Here is a 17,234-nt window from a genome sequence, read left to right as displayed (position 1 = left end):
TTGTTATGTCCCTTGCACGCATGATGGTATGACTGAAGGGCAATATTGTGTGAGAATTCATTCTTTCTTTTCCATAAGAAAGGTTAATTGTGCAAATATACCTTCATGACCAACTCATGTGATACATGTACTTCCTTATAGCACATTGGTGATAGAAGCTTCCTGTTACTTTTATTTACTTTCCATTTTTTCCATGTTTACGAAAATATTTTCTATGATCTAAAAAGATCTTTCTTCTGTGTGAACTTTTCTTAGACATAAAAATGAGGATTCGCATATTTGTTACTGCCATATTCAGGAATAAAATAAATGAACAAAAGAAGGCTGCTTCTGGGCTCACCTATACATTTCACCATAATTATTCAAGCACTAATCAGACACGGTTCCAGAACTAAAATAGTATGTCCTTCATAGTGTCCAAACTTTTTCCACACACTTTTGACACATGCACAGCTAATGTTCATTGCCTGTACACACACATACATGCAAGTATAGAAAAACGCATGCACCTGAGAACACACACAAAAGAATAAGAATACTTTATTATCTCATAGAGAAATTCAGGGGTGGTACATAACAATAATACAAACAAGACATTGATTTTACATAAAACATATAGCACTATATAACATGGACATCTTTAAAGCACTGCGCTTACATATTCTCGCACACCTACGCGTATAACGAACTATGGCTAAACATCATTGCAAAATATCATAACATACAATATATCGCAGGAAATATACGGTTGTACATAAAACCAATACGGTTGTACATAAAAACAAACATTACTACTGATTGCACTGGCAGAAGAGGGGCTGAGTCGGGTATGTGGATGTGTTTACATGTTGCTAAGGGTGATGGATTTGGGGATGAAGCTGTTTTGCAGCCTGAGTGTCCTAGTTTTGTGCGTGCGAAGTCTACGGCCAGAGGGAAGGAGTTCATAGAGGTGGGCTAGGACATGGGACCTATCTGAAGCTATCCGCCTACTCTTTCTCACCACACGCTTTTCATACAGGGACTCCACACTTGCTTGCTGCCTGCCAATCACCTTGCTACTGACATTCACCATTCGCACTAAGACATTCCTGTTCTTCACACTCAGACCTCCATACCAGGACACAAAACCAAAAGTGATGACAGACTCGATGAAAGAGCGGTACACCGACACACACACAGACTACATGTATTCACCCCACACAATAAGAACTGTTATCTTATAAAACAGAGCAAAGTGTATGCTTGGTGTGCATGAAAGTTACCTGGTATAAGTTGGTACATTGTGGCTGCAGCAAGCATACTTCAATCACACAAAAACAAAACACCAAATCTGCTGTTCACAATATTTTCAATTCACACAACAGCACCATCACACACACACACACAAAACCACATCATAATTCTCACTTAAAAGATTCACACTCTACTAACTGTGATATTTACAATCTCGCACACACTTACACCCAGTTACACACGCCCTCATTCTTTAGAACTGGCAGAGTCCACACTTCCCACTTTCTTCACACCAGCTTCTTCCAGAACCATATCTGTCGCTGATTTTGACTCCGTCTTCGCGCCATACAGTTCTGGAGCCGGGAAAGACGTGCCTGCTAGCGACGGGTTCTTGTTAAGGAAAGGATGCCACACCCCCTGAATGCTTGGAGTGTTAGTGAGCCACTCCTTGCGGAGGTTAACGATCTGTGCTCCGGATCGCGTGCGGAGATGCTCCAACCATTTGCAGACTTCATCTGCTGGCATGTCCTTCGTGCTTACCCTCTCCTGACGCCCATTCACTGCATAGAGACAATGACAATGAGAGTAAAAGAATAATCAGCGGGTTTTTTTAGTGTTTTTTTAACATCTAGCCCTTGCCCTGAAGATGGGACTGATCTACAACTACAAGGAAAAACAAGTCGCGTAAGGCGAAAATACAATATTTAGTCAAGTAGCTGTCGAACTCACAGAATGAAACTGAACGCAACGCAACGCAGCAAGACCGTATACTCGTAGCATCGTCACTCCACCGCCCGTGGCAAAGGCAGTGCCCGTGGAATTGACAAGAAGAGCGGGGTATTCGTTGCGCTGAGAAGGATAGCACGCTTTTCTGTACCTCTCTTCGTTTTAACTTTCTGAGCGTGTTTTTAATCCAAACATATCATATCTATATATTTTTGGAATCAGGAACCGACAAGGAATAAGATGAAAGTGTTTTTAAATTGATTTCGAAAAAAAAATTTTGATAATAATTTTTATATATTTAATTTTCAGAGCTTGTTTTTAATCCGAATATAACATATTTATATGTTTTTGGAATCAGCAAATGATGGAGAATAAGATAAACGTAAATTTGGATCGTTTTATAAATTTTTATTTTTTTTTACAATTTTCAGATTTTTAATGACCAAAGTCATTAATTAATTTTTAAGCCACCAAGCTGAAATGCAATACCGAACCCCGGGCTTCGTCGAAGATTACTTGACCAAAATTTCAACCAATTTGGTTGAAAAATGAGGGCGTGACAGTGCCGCCTCAACTTTCACGAAAAGCCGGATATGACGTCATCAAAGACATTTATCAAAAAAATGAAAAAAACGTTCGGGGATTTCATACCCAGGAACTCTCATGTCAAATTTCATAAAGATCGGTCCAGTAGTTTAGTCTGAATCGCTCTACACACACACACACACGCACACACACACACACGCACACACACACACACGCACGCACATACACCACGACCCTCGTTTCGATTCCCCCTCGATGTTAAAATATTTAGTCAAAACTTGACTAAATATAAAAAGAAAGAAAGAACTGTCAAGAGAATGACAAAAACTACATGAGAACACTGAGTCAAATTAGTACACCCACAGAGCAATAAAAGCATAACAAAATTATAACAAGAAAGAAGTGTAAATCATTGACTACATTTTGAAAGTAAAAAGTGTAGACAAAAAAGCAAACAAAAAACTAACAAACCAAAAACAAAACAGAATAATACATTGGAACCTCCCTTTTAACGCCTTCAAATAATTATCTGAGAAAATCAGGTCTTCAAAAAGAGGGAGTCTTACAATGGGAGGACATTGACAGAGGTTATGAACAGAAAGTCTGAGAAAACAGTCTTGAAAGGGAGGGTCGAGTCTTAAATTGGACTGGGTGGCCGAGACTGGTAACGCACTTGCGCTCGGAAGCGAGAGGTTGCAAGTTCGACCCTGGGTCAGGGCGTTAGCAATTTTCTCCCCCCTTTTCTAACCTAGGTGGTGGGTTCAAGTGCACTAGTCTTTCGGATGAGACGAAAAACCGAGGTCCCTTCGTGTACACTACATTGGGGTGTGCTCGTTAAAGATCCCACGATTGACAAAAGGGCAGACCTGTTTAGGCCTAAAAAAAAAAATAGGTGTGGTTACGGTAACCCGACCTACCCTATTTTTAGGGGCCGACCCTATAACTATTACATTTGTCAAAAAAAACAAAAAAACACACAGAAGAAAACGAGTGCAGAAAACGCAATGAAAGCGAAAGCGCCCGAGTCGCACACTTATTTCCCTGTCAAGTAGGTTTAATTTGTACACAAAAAAAGTTTAAAAAAAAAAAAGTGATTGCCTACCTTCCTACCCTATTTTTTTTGGCTATGTTACCGTAACCACACCTATTATTTTTTTTGGCCTTACCCTAAACCCGAGGCAATAGTACTTTCCTAAAAAGTTGAGTGTATTTTTCAAAAAGTTGGTGTACTTTGCAAGCAAAGCCATATGGCTAGGGAAAATGTACGCGTGGGTGCAAACGTGTTTGTGTAAGAATAGCATGTCTTGTGAACACCTTCAGAATTTAACTACTTCCAATACAACAGGAATAAAACAAGTTTATTTACCTGTCAGTTTATAGCATTATAACCAGTGTCTTCCAAACAGATTGATAATGAAAAGATGAAGTTCGTGAAATAACATCTGCGGTTGACATTGCTTCAGCGCGGACTACAGCCTTTTCTTCTGGCAGGATTTGCTTTGCGGGAATGAACTTCATAATTCCTTGGCAGCTTTCAGCGGATTTCTTTGCAGCAACCTTGTCCAGGTGAGTTTTGGAACTGCAGTGTCGTTCGATGTCATATTTCCCAGCATGGGCAACGGAGAAATCTGATTTACAATACTTGCAGTGACTTTTTCCCAAAGTAGACTCCACAATTCCTGGCTTTTTCTTATATTTCTCCAAGAAAATCTGCCACTTCTGCTGTTTAGACTTGGTACAGTCATCCAAAACGGGCACATTTTTCTCCTTCATTTTGCCACGATTGTCCAGACGATCGCACGTGCCAACAAGTTACAACTGAACAAGGTTTCCACAGCTGAAGACTCGCTGTCATGGTTATCTCCCTTCGACCGAAACCGGTATCAGTTGTACCATTCCGTAATCAGCACACCAACACCGGAAAACGTATTCTAGACTTTTTCTCAGGCGTATTTTGTGCGTGTGTCGCGTATTTGCGTACCGATAATAATTTGGCGTACAAAATACGCCCAAATCGTACTCAGGCATGAAAACTGAAAAAAAAAAAAAAATTAAAAAAAATTCGAAGGCGCGTAGCGCCAAGTTTCGCAGGCGCAAAGCGCTAAGACTTCTAGGGGGGTCCGGAAATTTTTTTTTTCAAGGGTGCAATTTGGTGCAATCTGGGGCTATCTGAGCCTTAAAATTGGATTCAAACATGGCCCCAAAATACAAAATGAAGCAATCTGGTGCAAACGGTACACAGCACGACGCCTTAGTTTGTCGTTGTCTTGATCTCAGCGCCCAAACGCACATCATTGACGATTTCTTCAAGCCATGCCATGCCCAACGGAATTTGTTACGCAAGTCTTCGTCATTTCCCTTTTTCTTTTTTTTCTTTGATGACACAGAACCGGTGTTACTTTCCGCGTTAGCCGCCATTTTGATTTGAACAACGGAAGTTGTATCGGCAAAAAGACCATATGTTTTTATTACCGAAAACTTCTAAAACATTTTGTTTTTGCGCTCGATTGGAAAAATACGGGGAAAAAAAAAGAAGGATTATTTTGTTCAAAAATACGGAAAATACGGAGAATTTTCATGCCTGCGTACTGGTAAACAAGTCTGAAAGGGTCTTTCCTGGCAAAATTGTATAGGCATAGATAAAAAAAAATGTCCACCAAAATACCCCTGTGACTTGGAATAATAGGCCGTGAAAAGTAGGATATGCCCCGAATGCGAATGTGAATGCGTGATGTATTGTGTAAAAAATTTCATCTCACACGGCATAAATAGATCCCTGCGCCTTGAGTCAGAGTCTGGAGATACGCGTGCGATATAAGACTTCATAATAATAAATTATGGGGTCTTAAAAGGTGCTACTGTATACACATACAATGATACATGTATAATACAGACAAATAGATAACCCTATAAAGACTGCATTCAGATACCTCACATTGGCATGAAACTGTACTGAACAATACTGCTGTTACATGTATTTTCTTTCACACATATACTCTTTCACACACACACATGCTTCACAGAGGTTTCATAACATACTACCCAAACAAGTGCACAGAGCTTACAGTATTCAGCAACAAGGAATGGCGCTCTGTTCCTGATGGGTTTGACATAGACCACTGTCCCTGGGTTTTCCCTCGTGAAGTCCACCAGATACTTCTCAATGAAATCCCTGAAACAAACAACAAGCTTATGATCAGATCAAATGAAGTTCAACCATAACCAGGTCTATTATAATGAAACAACTTAAAAGTGATACTATAGAGGGAACTGTGACGCTGAATGTACAGGGCTATGCTCATTATTACCATGGTTACTGGTACCATGATCCCACACCCTGGCTAATTTCCATGAGAACATGAAAAAACAACAAAAAATAACAACACTAAATGTAACACAAAATTACAAGAACATTATAATTTCGTGTCTTACTGATTTTATCTTGGAGGGAAATACCATATATACACTCTGAACGTACAGCGCAAAAAACTACATTGTACATGTACTTCTTCTTCTTCTTCTGCGTTCGTGGGCTGAAACTCCCACGTACACTCGTGTGGTTTTTTTGCACGAGTGGAATTTTACGTGTATGATCGTTTTTTACCCCGCCATTTAGGCAGCCATACGCCGTTTTCGGAGGAAGCATGCTGGGTATTTTCGTGTTTCTATAACCCACCGAACTCTGACATGGATTACAGGATCTTTTTCGTGCGCACTTGGTCTTGTGCTTGCGTGGACACACGGGGGTGTTCGGACACCGAGGAGAGTCTGCACACAAAGTTGACTCTGAGAAATAAATCTCTCGCCGAACGTGGGGACGAACTCACGCTGACAGCGGCCAACTGGATACAAATCCAACGCGCTACCGACTGAGCTACATCCCCGCCCGTACATGTACATCTATATATCTATATATTATATATACGACTTGTGTCTGTGTGTGTGTGTGTGTGTGTGTGTGTGTGTGTGTGAGTGTTCGCGATGCACGGCCAAAGTTCTCGATGGATCTGCTTCAAATTTGGTGGGCATATTCAGGTACACCCGGGACAGGACACAACCTGGTCGATATTTCAACACGTGCTCTCAGCGCGCAGCGCTGAACCGATTTTGGTTCCACCTCAGCTACCCGGGCCCCCATACCGACACACCAAAGCCAAAGTTCTCGGTGGATCTTTTTCAAATTTGGACACCGTATTCAGCTACACCCCGGACACAATAATCATCGATGAGATATTTCAACACGTGCTCTCAGCGCGCAGCGCTGAACCGATTTTGGTTTTTCTGTTCATTTCACCATTCCCAGTAACTCTTCCTTATCTTCTCCATGTTTTCAGCGTTTACCTCCCTTCCTTCGTATGGTGCACTATAGTATGAGGGGGCATCTTCGGATATTCCCGGCGTTCTGTTACTATTTTTAGAAGGTCACCGCAGTGTCCAGAACGTAAATTGGACCCGTAAATTATCCTCACTGTAAAAGTGCAAAGGTCGAATCAATTTATAGCCACGCGAAAAATACACTGTCATCTATCTCTCTATATATACGGCTTCTCTGTGTTTGTGTGTGTGTGTGTGTGTCTCTCTATGTGGGCAACACCTGTGGATTGTTCAGTTCTGTTTGTGATGTGGTCTGGCGGCTTTTGTGTATTTGTATGTACTGGCCTTCCTTTGAGAAGCCATACCAGTTCAAAAGGGCTTAGAGATAAGCTCTAAATTGCTCAATCCTGTTTGAGTGGAGTTCGCCTCCAAAGGTGATTAACACGGTTACATTCGTCGACAAGGATGGGACTCGATATGGTCAGGAATGGCATTATGGCCACTGAATCATTTTCGTGCTGTACCCATTCCACGAATCTGGGAGGGACCTAAGCTTGGCGGGTCCATAAAAATGTTCGGACCCGGCGAAGCCGGCGTACGGCTGTAAGTACTTCTTCCCGGCGAAGCCGGCTACCCGGCGAAGCGGGTATTCATCTAGTATCTAGTATATATATATATATACGACTTGTGTCTGTCTATGTGTGTGTGTGTGTGTCCGCGATGCACGGCCAAAGTTCTATGTGGATCTTTTTCAAATTTGGAGACCGTATTCAGCTACACCCCGAACACAACCTCATTGATGAGATATTTCAACACGTGCTCTCAGCGCGCAGCGCTGAACCGATTTTGGTTTTTCTCTGGATCCATTCCCAGTAACTCTTCCTTATCTTCTCCAGTGTTTTCAGCCGCGTTTATCTCCCGTCCTCCGTGCGGTGATTTGGCATGACTTCTTCCCGGCGCAGCCGTACCCGGCGAAGCGGGTATTCATCTAGTGTTATATATATCACGACATAAAGATAAAACATCTAATTCTAAATTGAGAACACTGGTTGAAAAACAACCACACCAAACAAAACAAAATCCCTACCAACAACATTGATTTCTTTGATCTTTTCCTGGTTTCAGATTAATAGGTGTACAGTAAATTTATATAAACATACATACATGAGTTGTTCTTTGCTATTGGTGACAAAACAGTGGAAACTTACTGAAATTTTCAAAATGCAGCTACAACCTGGAAAATACTATTCTTGTCAAGTGGAGCCCTTGTATTATTTGAGTCTAAAAAGAAAATGTCAGGAACTTTTATGGTTCGGACAAAAAAGCAGACTGACTGGTGGGGGTCACAATGGAGTAACCTGCAGTACTTTGTGACACCAAATTTACACAGCATATCTATAAACTAATTCTGTGAAACAATTTGAGTAAACTCCATGAAAACAGAGTGTTTGCTGTTAGTTTGTCATGTATTGAAGAATTTTTGATGTACAGTTTAGTGTTGTTAGGTTCAGTAATTTTGTGACACCGTTTGCAGGTTACCTTGTAGTTTGATCTTTTTGTGGCAACACAACTGCTTACAGCAGGGCAGGGATATTTTGGTCAGTTATTGTTTAAAAGGGTGTAACTTGGAATACCTACAGATTATTAGAATCAAATGCAAACTACTGCTCAAATGTATCAAAACAGAAAGAGGTAACCTGCAAATCACGCGACACCAAATTGCCAATACTTGTGCATGTATTACGCTGTACTGGTGCAATCAATCAAATTATGCTACAAATGAATGTTATAAAGGAGACAATACCAACACAAACAGTTCTGCAACTGTATTGCCAAAAAACAGCGAAGAGTGCCACCTAAACTTCGCAGAACTATTATCTGTGGTCACCTGCGTACGAATGAAACCATTCGAGAATGGCCGGTCGCTGCATAGCTCCCGATAATTTTTAAGTCCTGTGCTCTAAAATAACTATACTATCAACTTTAACATCAATAATTTTACGAAGTAAGCATTAAGGAAACTTGTGCAACTTACCTGCACTTTCAGTTTTCGCAAAATCAATGCGATACGGTTGATTTTCAGGACGAAACCGCGGTGGCACAGAGACATTTCGCGCGAAAGTAACCTGCGAACGGAGTTACCTCGCTTCTGTGACACGTCATCAATTTTGCCGTACACAAACTTTTCTATGTAGTACACAAAACTCGGGACATCATCACTATTTGTGTGTTTACCCTGCCGTCTTCCGGACTGAGGCCGCACGAGAACAATCCATGCTCAACTGCGCGAGCGAAGAAATGAAAATCGGGGTAACCTGGCGAACGTTTGTGACGGCAGATACGAAAGTCACCGTTGCGAGGTACACGGATGTATATTCACGCGACCAAATATCTTCATCTATCGATAATGATGCCATGATTTGAAAATAAAAATGTGTGTTTGCCTTCCTGGCGCTCAGGCCGGCAAATTGTCTTTCTTCAGTGGATCGGATTTGTGACGACGCGCGTTCGAAGGTTACCAGTTTTTTATCGGACGCAGCACGCGAGCAGGAGAGGGTCAGTTGTCCAAATAAGATTTTGTGCAGTTTAATCCAAGTATAAGTTATCGTTGAATGATAACAGTTATCCTTTCTAGAGCAGCTGTCGGTTTGAAATGTGTTGTGAACATGGCAGGGGTCTGTCATTCCACGTTTTGGCCGCCATTTTGTGAACAAACAAGAAGGGCAAAGCCCATACGACTCACATGCTTTACACATTTTTCCTACCAAAATACATGTGACCTTGACCCAAGGTCAAGGTCATCCAAGGTCATGCAACACAAAGCTGTTAATTCAAGACATAGGAAGTACAATGGTGCTTATTGGCTCTTTCTACCATGAGATATGGTCACTTTTAGTGGTTCACTACCTTATTTTGGTCACATTTCATAAGGGTCAAAGTGACCTTGACCTTGATCATATGTGACCAAATGTGTCTCATGATGAAAGCATAACATGTGCCCCACATAATTTATAAGTTTGAAACAGTTATCTTCCATAGTTCAGGGTCAAGGTCACTTCAAAATATGTATACAATTCAACTTTGAAGAGCTCCTGTGACCTTGACCTTGAAGCAAGGCAAACCAAACTGGTATCAAAAGATGGGGCTTACTTTGCCCTATATATCATATATAGGTGAGGTATTGAATCTCAAAAACTTTAGAGAAAATGTGAAAAATAGCTGTTTTTTAGGCAACATTTATGGCCCCTGCGACCTTGACCTTAAAGCAAGGTCAAGATGCTATGTATGTTTTTTGGGGCCTTGTCATCATACACCATCTTGCCAAATTTGGTACTGATAGACTGAATAGTGTCCAAGAAATATCCAACGTTAAAGTTTTCCGGACGGACGGACGGACGCCGTCCGGACGGACGGACGGACGACTCGGGTGAGTACATAGTTACATAAGTAGTTATAAGGTCAAACCAGTGATCCATCCACAAAGTCACAGACAAAGAGAAAGCCCCACTTTCACTCTGTCTCACTAATCCACAATAATTGTTAGAAACATATTCAACTTCTAAGCTTGCGAGTACAGGACTTTTGCGAGTACAGGACTTTTGCATTCTATTCAACTCTGACACTCTGTAACAAATCACACAAAAGTTAATGCAACTTAAACAGACAAGCAAAAACCCTTGCGAGGCCAAAAGTGTAGCAATTTAGAGTGGTTTTGTTGTTGTTATTTTCAGCGTAGCAAAAGGTGTTAAAGTGTAGCATTTTCTAAAATGTATTACCACATCCACGCCATCTTGCGCAAGAATACATATACAGGGGTCGACACTAACTTATTTGGCCTGGGGCCACACTGGCCCCAGAGATGGAAATTGCTGGGGCGGAAAACAAAAATCTGGGGCCCACTCTCATTATTCACGTGCGGCAATGCATTGTCTGTTTTTATTCATCGTACTGAAGCCAGGGAAATTCTTTCAACCATTTGACATTGAAATTACGACAGCGCTTCGCGCTTTGGGCTGCATCGGTCTCCTTTTTTCGTTTCTCTCCACCCTGTTCTTCATCTTCATTTCCATGTCTTTTTACACCAGGGATGTGTCGCCACATTTTGCGTTTGGCATTTGAAGGCGATACTTATCTCTCACGCTAAAGAGCGCAATCTGAGAGTTATTTCCCTTGCGGCATTGTCCTTCGACGATTTCAATGTTTGTTTTTCTTGACGCGGCATTGATCGTAACGCAAATTTCAGTGACGACTTTGACTGGCGATTTTTAGTGATTGGCTCTGGCATTAGAATGTTCGGTTTGTCATTGTTGGAATTTATCCTGGGGCGGAGTGGGCCCCAAGCTTCGGCAATGTTTGGGGCGGAACACAAAACTCTGGGGCGTTCCGCCCCCCGCCCCCGCTAGTGTCGAACCCTGATATATATATATATATATATTTTAATACATTTTCGTGAGAATGCAGGAACATAAAATGCCCATTACAGAGTATTTGCAGCGCCACTTTACAGCATAGACAATGTTTGATGACCCATTTTGTGACTATTACATGGAGTGGGAAGCAGACATGAGTACCATGTGGGTACCATGTGTTGTAAGCTTGTGATTATTATAATTACTATAAGTAATACTAAGAATGTATACAAAATTAAGAAGAAGAAAACAAGGCAGGCATGGGAATTGAAAAAAGTAAATAAGGCTGAACATTTGGAAGTACAGTAAAACATGCGAGCAAAGGACACTCTTGGGGAGCCTTGCCACTGTCCTTTGTAGCAAGGTGTCCTTTCTTATGAATATGAATGCGCCAACATTTTTTTGAAAAAAAACCCCCAACAGTCACTGATTCTTTTTTGCCACAGTGATTATTAAAACTTTGTTTTGAAGCCCTCAAGTTTTTTTGGTTTTTGTTTTTGTTCAAAGAAAAGGAGAGAGAGAGAGAGAGAGAGAGAAAGAGAGAGAAAGAGAGAGAGAGAACGAGAGAGAGAGAGGTGCAATCGGTTTCTTATCTGAAGCAATGGGCCATTCACTGGAAGATTCTTTGATCAAGCTGTTGAAAACCACTCGAAGAGTTCTTCGTTCAACTCATCATAGGTTGTTTTTCTTCTCTTAACACATTTTGCCGTCGATCCGGCACCGGAGTCCCACTGACTGAGAATTTGTGTGCGATCAGCTTTTATGTTGGAAATTTGAGTTTTTCTGCAATTCAGCTCATCAGCAACTTTTCGAACGGTCTTTATGACACCGACTCTCTTCTAAAGTCAATTTTTCGTTTTGGCATGATGAGACGAAGACGAAGGATGAGACGAAGATGCATCACAGTTCAGAAAGTAGAAACCCCAAATGTTTGTGAGTTCACGGCATCGACCAATGAGCGTGCACCATACAAAAATCAACTTCTTTCAAGTGCTGTCATTGGCTTACAAAATAAGCTTCTCGCGCGTTCACATCGCCAGCAAGATTGTATTTGCAGAACCAAGATGGCGGACCAGCGTCTGCTAAAAGCTGTCTGCTTCAAGGGTTTGTCCGCTGTTGACAAGTTACGAACCCAATCGGGACCAAAAAAGGGTGTCCGCGTCTGCGCCTTTGAGGTGTTCGCTCTTTTAAGGTGTTTTTGAGAGTAAAATACATCCGTCCTCACTTGAATTGTCCGTTATGCAAAGGTGTCCGCCGAAATAAGGGTCCGCTGGATGCAGGTTTTACTGTAATGGCAAAGTCGACGGCGCAAAGCGCCTAGCCCTGCTAGGGGGGTTCGGGGGCATGCCCCCCCCCCCCCGGAATTTTTTTCTCTCCAAAGAACCCAAATGGTGCAATTTGGTGTCTTCTATTTCTAAGCTCCAAGTTTGCCATTAAATTCAGTTTTTAGAACCATTTTTGCCTCCCCCATTTATTTTTTCGGCGGACACTTTTGCTTTTTCGGCGGAAACTTGCCGTTCAGCGGACAATTCCCATGCCTGCAAGGGCATGAATAAAGCTTCAACTCCAAGATGCCACATGCATTCACTGACACTCAATCTACTGTATAATCATGTGGAATATGTCTTTCAAGAGAACCATCTGCTACATTACTTAGTACATACCAGACTACTTCGCTCTTGTTCCACCTCGTTTCTCCTCGTCAACTCATACTGCACCTGGTTCCTGAACAGAAACAAAGTTAAGTTGTGTGTACATATATCAAGAGGAAAAATCTACAAATCAAACAGTAATATTCATTATGATGAAAGCTTTGTGTGACAATTCTTACTGATTGCAACACAAAGAATGAATTTGTGATGCCAACAGTGATGGCGCTAGTATTTTTTCAAACCGGTACGCAAACTTTTATGCTGCAAAAACTCCAGAAACAAACCGAAACGGTAGGCTGGGCATTGGAATCAGTAAGAGTCCAACTCAGACAGTCGCAAACTGGAAACTCTCGAGCGAAGCTTGCCTTCTTTTGGAGATCACTCGTTTGCCTCTGCGGCTGCCATTGTCTGGAATTCTCTCCCTTCCTCCGTTCGCCATTCTGCTTCTAAGGACTCTTTCCGCAGTTCCCTTAAGCACCTTTTTCGCGAATCCTTGTAAATTGTCCTTGCCATCTTTATAGACTGTTAGAGGTGAAGTTAGATTTGTTGTTTGAATGTGTCTTTTTGTATACTTGCCTCAGCTTTGATTGAGCTATAGGGTTGTGTATGAAATTTGCATTTAGTCTTTCTTTTCTTGCTGAGTGTATGTACAGTCTAGAGAGGAGACGGACATGGTGTGAGCTTGTCCAGGGGGGTATATGAACATCTCAGTGGCAGGGGGATGGAAGCACTTGTTAATGAGTGGGAGTGTGTATGCGCGTGGTGTGCACGAGGATGTATGTACGTGAGTGGTATTTGTAAATGTGTATTATGATAATATCATCTTTGTATTTATATTATTGAAATTGTTATATTTCGATGTACAGCGCTAAGAGCACAGTTAAATTTGTGAAGCGGCGCTATATAAGCTATTTTTATTATTATTATCCCAGCGAAGCTGGAGGTATCCCGTGAACGCTATACTGTAATCGATTTGAGAAATGTGCATACCGAATAATACATGATAAAGAAGGATTCTTTGTGCCCGAAAATGGGCCACAGTTGGAGATGGAAGTTCACCAAAAATTGGGACCATACTAACAAAAATACGGTGGGTAAAATTGGCGCCCCCATTTTTTGAGCAAACGCCACCCAAGGCCGCTTTGGACGGGTAGAAATTCCGTAGTTTCCAAGTCTATGGATAAAGCTCGCGTAAGAAGAATACGTCACGGTCGAAAGTCTTTGACGTCAATTAATGCATCATGACGTCATGCCTCCCTGTAGTCTTTCTCTCTCGCGCGGTGTGTGTGTTTGTGTTCATTTTGTGCACATGTGTTAGTGTTACTGTTTGTGTGTGTGTGTGTGTGTATTTGTGTGTGTGTGCACGCGTGCATGAGTCTGTACTCGTGTGTGTGTGAGTGTGTGTGGGGTGTGTGTGTGTGTATTTGTGTGCGTGTGTGTGTGTGCGCGCACGCGTGCATGAGTCTGTACTCGTGTGTGTGTGTGTGAGTGTGTGTGTGGTGTGTGTACGTGTGCATACGTGTATGTGTGTGCGTGTATGTGTGGTTGTTTATATGTGCGTATGGGTGTGTGTTTTGTGTGTATAAAGTGTGTGTGAGAGAGTGAGTGAGTGCGTGTGAGTGAGTGTGTGTATGTGTGCGTGTGTGACTTGGGGTGTGTGTGTGTGTGTGTGTGTGTGTGTTTGTGTGTGTGTGCGTGTGTGTGTGTGTGTGTGTGTGTGTGTGTTGAGAGAGAGAGAGAGAGAGAGAGAGAGAGAGAGAGAGAGAGAGAGAGAGAGAGAGAGAGAGAGAGAGAGAGAGGTTTGTCTTTCGCTGGGGTATGCAGTGCCTTGGCGTTGCACATCTACTTAATTATTATGTTGTTTTACCAACAAAAAAACCCATGTAGTTCAAATACCAACCGGTAGGTTATACCGGCAGCCATTTTTGTTCCGGTATTTTCTCATTTCAGCCGGTAAAATACCAATACTGTGCCAACACTAGACAGAATTAATATCATTAGTATAATAGTAGTCTGTACATTCAGGAAAGACTCAACATCCCTCTACTTGCATGATACTGTTGCTAGTTTATTTTTCACAAATTCTGACACAATGTTTGTGCTGTTATCTCCATCTGCCCTCAAACTCAAAGGTACAGAACAAATATTTGATGAAAATGCACAATTTATTAAACAAATTCAGCAGAACTGCCATAATGATGCAAAAGTAAAATGTATACCTGGCATGTTTGACTTGCGTTTCAAGCGTTGATTTCTCAGACTGAAGACGTTTAATCTTATCTTCATTACTGTCAGTCTTCTGTTCGGCTGACAACCATTTCCGGCGATTGTCTTCTTGATTCAAGACAAAGGATCTGAATTCTGCACAAGACAGAGGAAATGCAAATCAGTTACAACAAGATTCATAAAAATGTTACCATGCAAAATCAAAGCTACACACTCAAACACAAACTGACAAAGGGATTCTCAGTACTAACCTAAATACTGAAGGCAATCCATTTGCACAGTGAAGCCACTAACAGGATGTTGCTAGTGCTACAAACTTTGGTGAATCAAAGTTAAAAAACAAAGGAATACTGTACTCACCGATACAAGAACGAGACAAGACGGTACAAAATTTCGCTTATGGAAGCTTCATCAGGAAAAACAAGAACACAAAAGACAACAAAAAGCAGACGCAACACGGAACGAACAAGGTTTGAAAGAAAATGGAGGGGAAACACCTATATGCTCCTTATTTGTTGCTTTTTTTTTTTTTAATTTGATTTACAATTACAAACCTAGGCAAAGTAGTCAGCAAAATAATGTTGGAGTACTAGACCTATACTAAGCAATTCAACATTTTGAGAATTTCACACTAAGTTTGTCTGCTTCCATTTTTAATATAATCGAACTCTTTATAACCACATCCCTGCATGTAGCTTCAAAACTGCAAAATTCTGTAACGTACGAACCACCATTGCCATTCATGAGCCGGTCCCACACCAAACAAATCAAGAACTTGAAGAAGTAGAAATTAGAATCAAAATGCATAAAATGCACAGAAACTGAGAAAGGATTAAACATTGTGGAAAAAAAGAAGCTATGACATCATGATGTACGGTTGGATTTACTGTAAAAATAAAAGGAGCTGTTAAAGCGACAACAGAACAACTTGACAATGACATTCACACAAATGACAATCCACATTGCACATTTGCAGAAGTCATGGACATAGTTTTCAAAAGTAGTTTAATACTTCATGATCAGACATGAAGGAACGTCTTACCTGCTTCACATCCTGTGTTGAGAACTGTGGCACATCTAATCAAGTCATCAAAAGCTGCCACAAGTGATAATTTACCCTCCATCTGAAACAAAAGAGTTAAGATTAAGAATACATCTTATGCACCACAAGATAAAAATCTGTCAACGTCAAAAGTAAACCAAGAGTGACAATGGGTGATTCATTGATCGGTAGAGGTTGACACAAAACAAGACCCAAGCGTGCACTGCAAGTGCAATTAAAAATGTGGCTCAAAAACCAACCACTTATTATTGACTCGTTCAGTCGTTGAGTTGGTTGTAAGTTGTAACTTGTATGCTCGAAAACCGGCTCGAACAGAGGTTCCTTCCTGGGTTTTTTTTTCCAGTTATGACAAAACAAAACTGTTTCGCATCAAACTACTTCCACAGTGCTGATAGTGATAGTAATACCCGATCTAGTGGAACTTAACGCTTGTCAGTGAGTAAGCTTACTGTCAGACGTACTGACTACTGTGTCAGTAGTTCACACATGATGTATGCTAGTATTGCTAGCTGCTGCTGCCGAGATGGACTGAAGTTCGTCTTTGATAATAATAGCAATCGCATTTCAAACATAAAATTTACACAATAAGCATCTTTGCGATACTTATCTTTTGCACAGATCATAGTTTCAAATTCAAAACAAGATTAATAAACACATACCTCACTGACTGCAAGATTTCCTGTTGACAAAACCCGCTGCAGCTTTTGAAATCTCCGCTACTCTGTCCAATCAAAGGACTCGATTCTATTCCGCCATCTGGCGTTGAACAAGGTGAGTAACTCTGACAAACAACGGTGTTAGTGTTCTTGTCTCCCCGTAGTAAGAGTTATTTCATTATTTGGTTATTTGCAAGTGAAGTAGCCTAAATTAGAGAAATCTGGTGCTAGCTAGCAAGCTTTGCAGACAATGCAATCCATTTTTACTGAAGCTGAGGTGGTTCGACGCGTTTGGGTGATTGAAGGGAAGTAACTACTGTTCTGATTGCCATTGCTCATGCGCAGTGGGTCGCTAGAATAAAAGCGAAAGTGGCTACTGTCACTGCGCGCTCGTATTGTGTGTCAGTGT

At 41.4% G+C, this 17,234-nt stretch overlaps 1 protein-coding gene across 1 annotated transcript; it reads right to left on the bottom strand.

Annotated features, from left to right (window-relative positions):
* Positions 1 to 1,167: 1,167 nt before the first annotated feature.
* Positions 1,168 to 16,909, bottom strand: LOC138983227 (uncharacterized). The gene is made up of 6 exons (XM_070356638.1): positions 16,829 to 16,909; positions 16,149 to 16,230; positions 15,100 to 15,241; positions 12,893 to 12,953; positions 5,571 to 5,694; positions 1,168 to 1,793 (listed from the first exon to the last, which is right to left on the bottom strand). Exons 2-6 carry the CDS (start codon positions 16,228 to 16,230, stop codon positions 1,480 to 1,482), a joined length of 723 nt encoding a protein of 240 aa, XP_070212739.1. The 5' UTR covers positions 16,829 to 16,909; the 3' UTR covers positions 1,168 to 1,479.
* Positions 16,910 to 17,234: the final 325 nt, after the last annotated feature.

This window comes from Littorina saxatilis, linkage group LG12 (genome assembly GCF_037325665.1).
Source record: "Littorina saxatilis isolate snail1 linkage group LG12, US_GU_Lsax_2.0, whole genome shotgun sequence".
Taxonomy (NCBI): Eukaryota; Metazoa; Mollusca; class Gastropoda; order Littorinimorpha; family Littorinidae; genus Littorina; species Littorina saxatilis.
The sequence above is the reverse complement of the archived record's forward strand: the minus strand, read 5'-3'. Positions and strand labels throughout refer to the sequence as shown.

What these genes read in the sequence shown, in the direction of transcription:
- LOC138983227 (XM_070356638.1), bottom strand. Translation starts at nt 16,230, where the DNA reads ATGGAGGGTAAATTATCACTTGTGGCAGCTTTTGATGACTTGATTAGA. An exon ending in CAACACAGGATGTGAAGCAG is followed by an intron (nt 15,242 to 16,148) that starts GTAAGACGTTCC and finishes TGTCTTGTGCAG; the next exon opens with AATTCAGATCCTTTGTCTTG. An exon ending in ACGCAAGTCAAACATGCCAG is followed by an intron (nt 12,954 to 15,099) that starts GTATACATTTTA and finishes GTTTCTGTTCAG; the next exon opens with GAACCAGGTGCAGTATGAGT.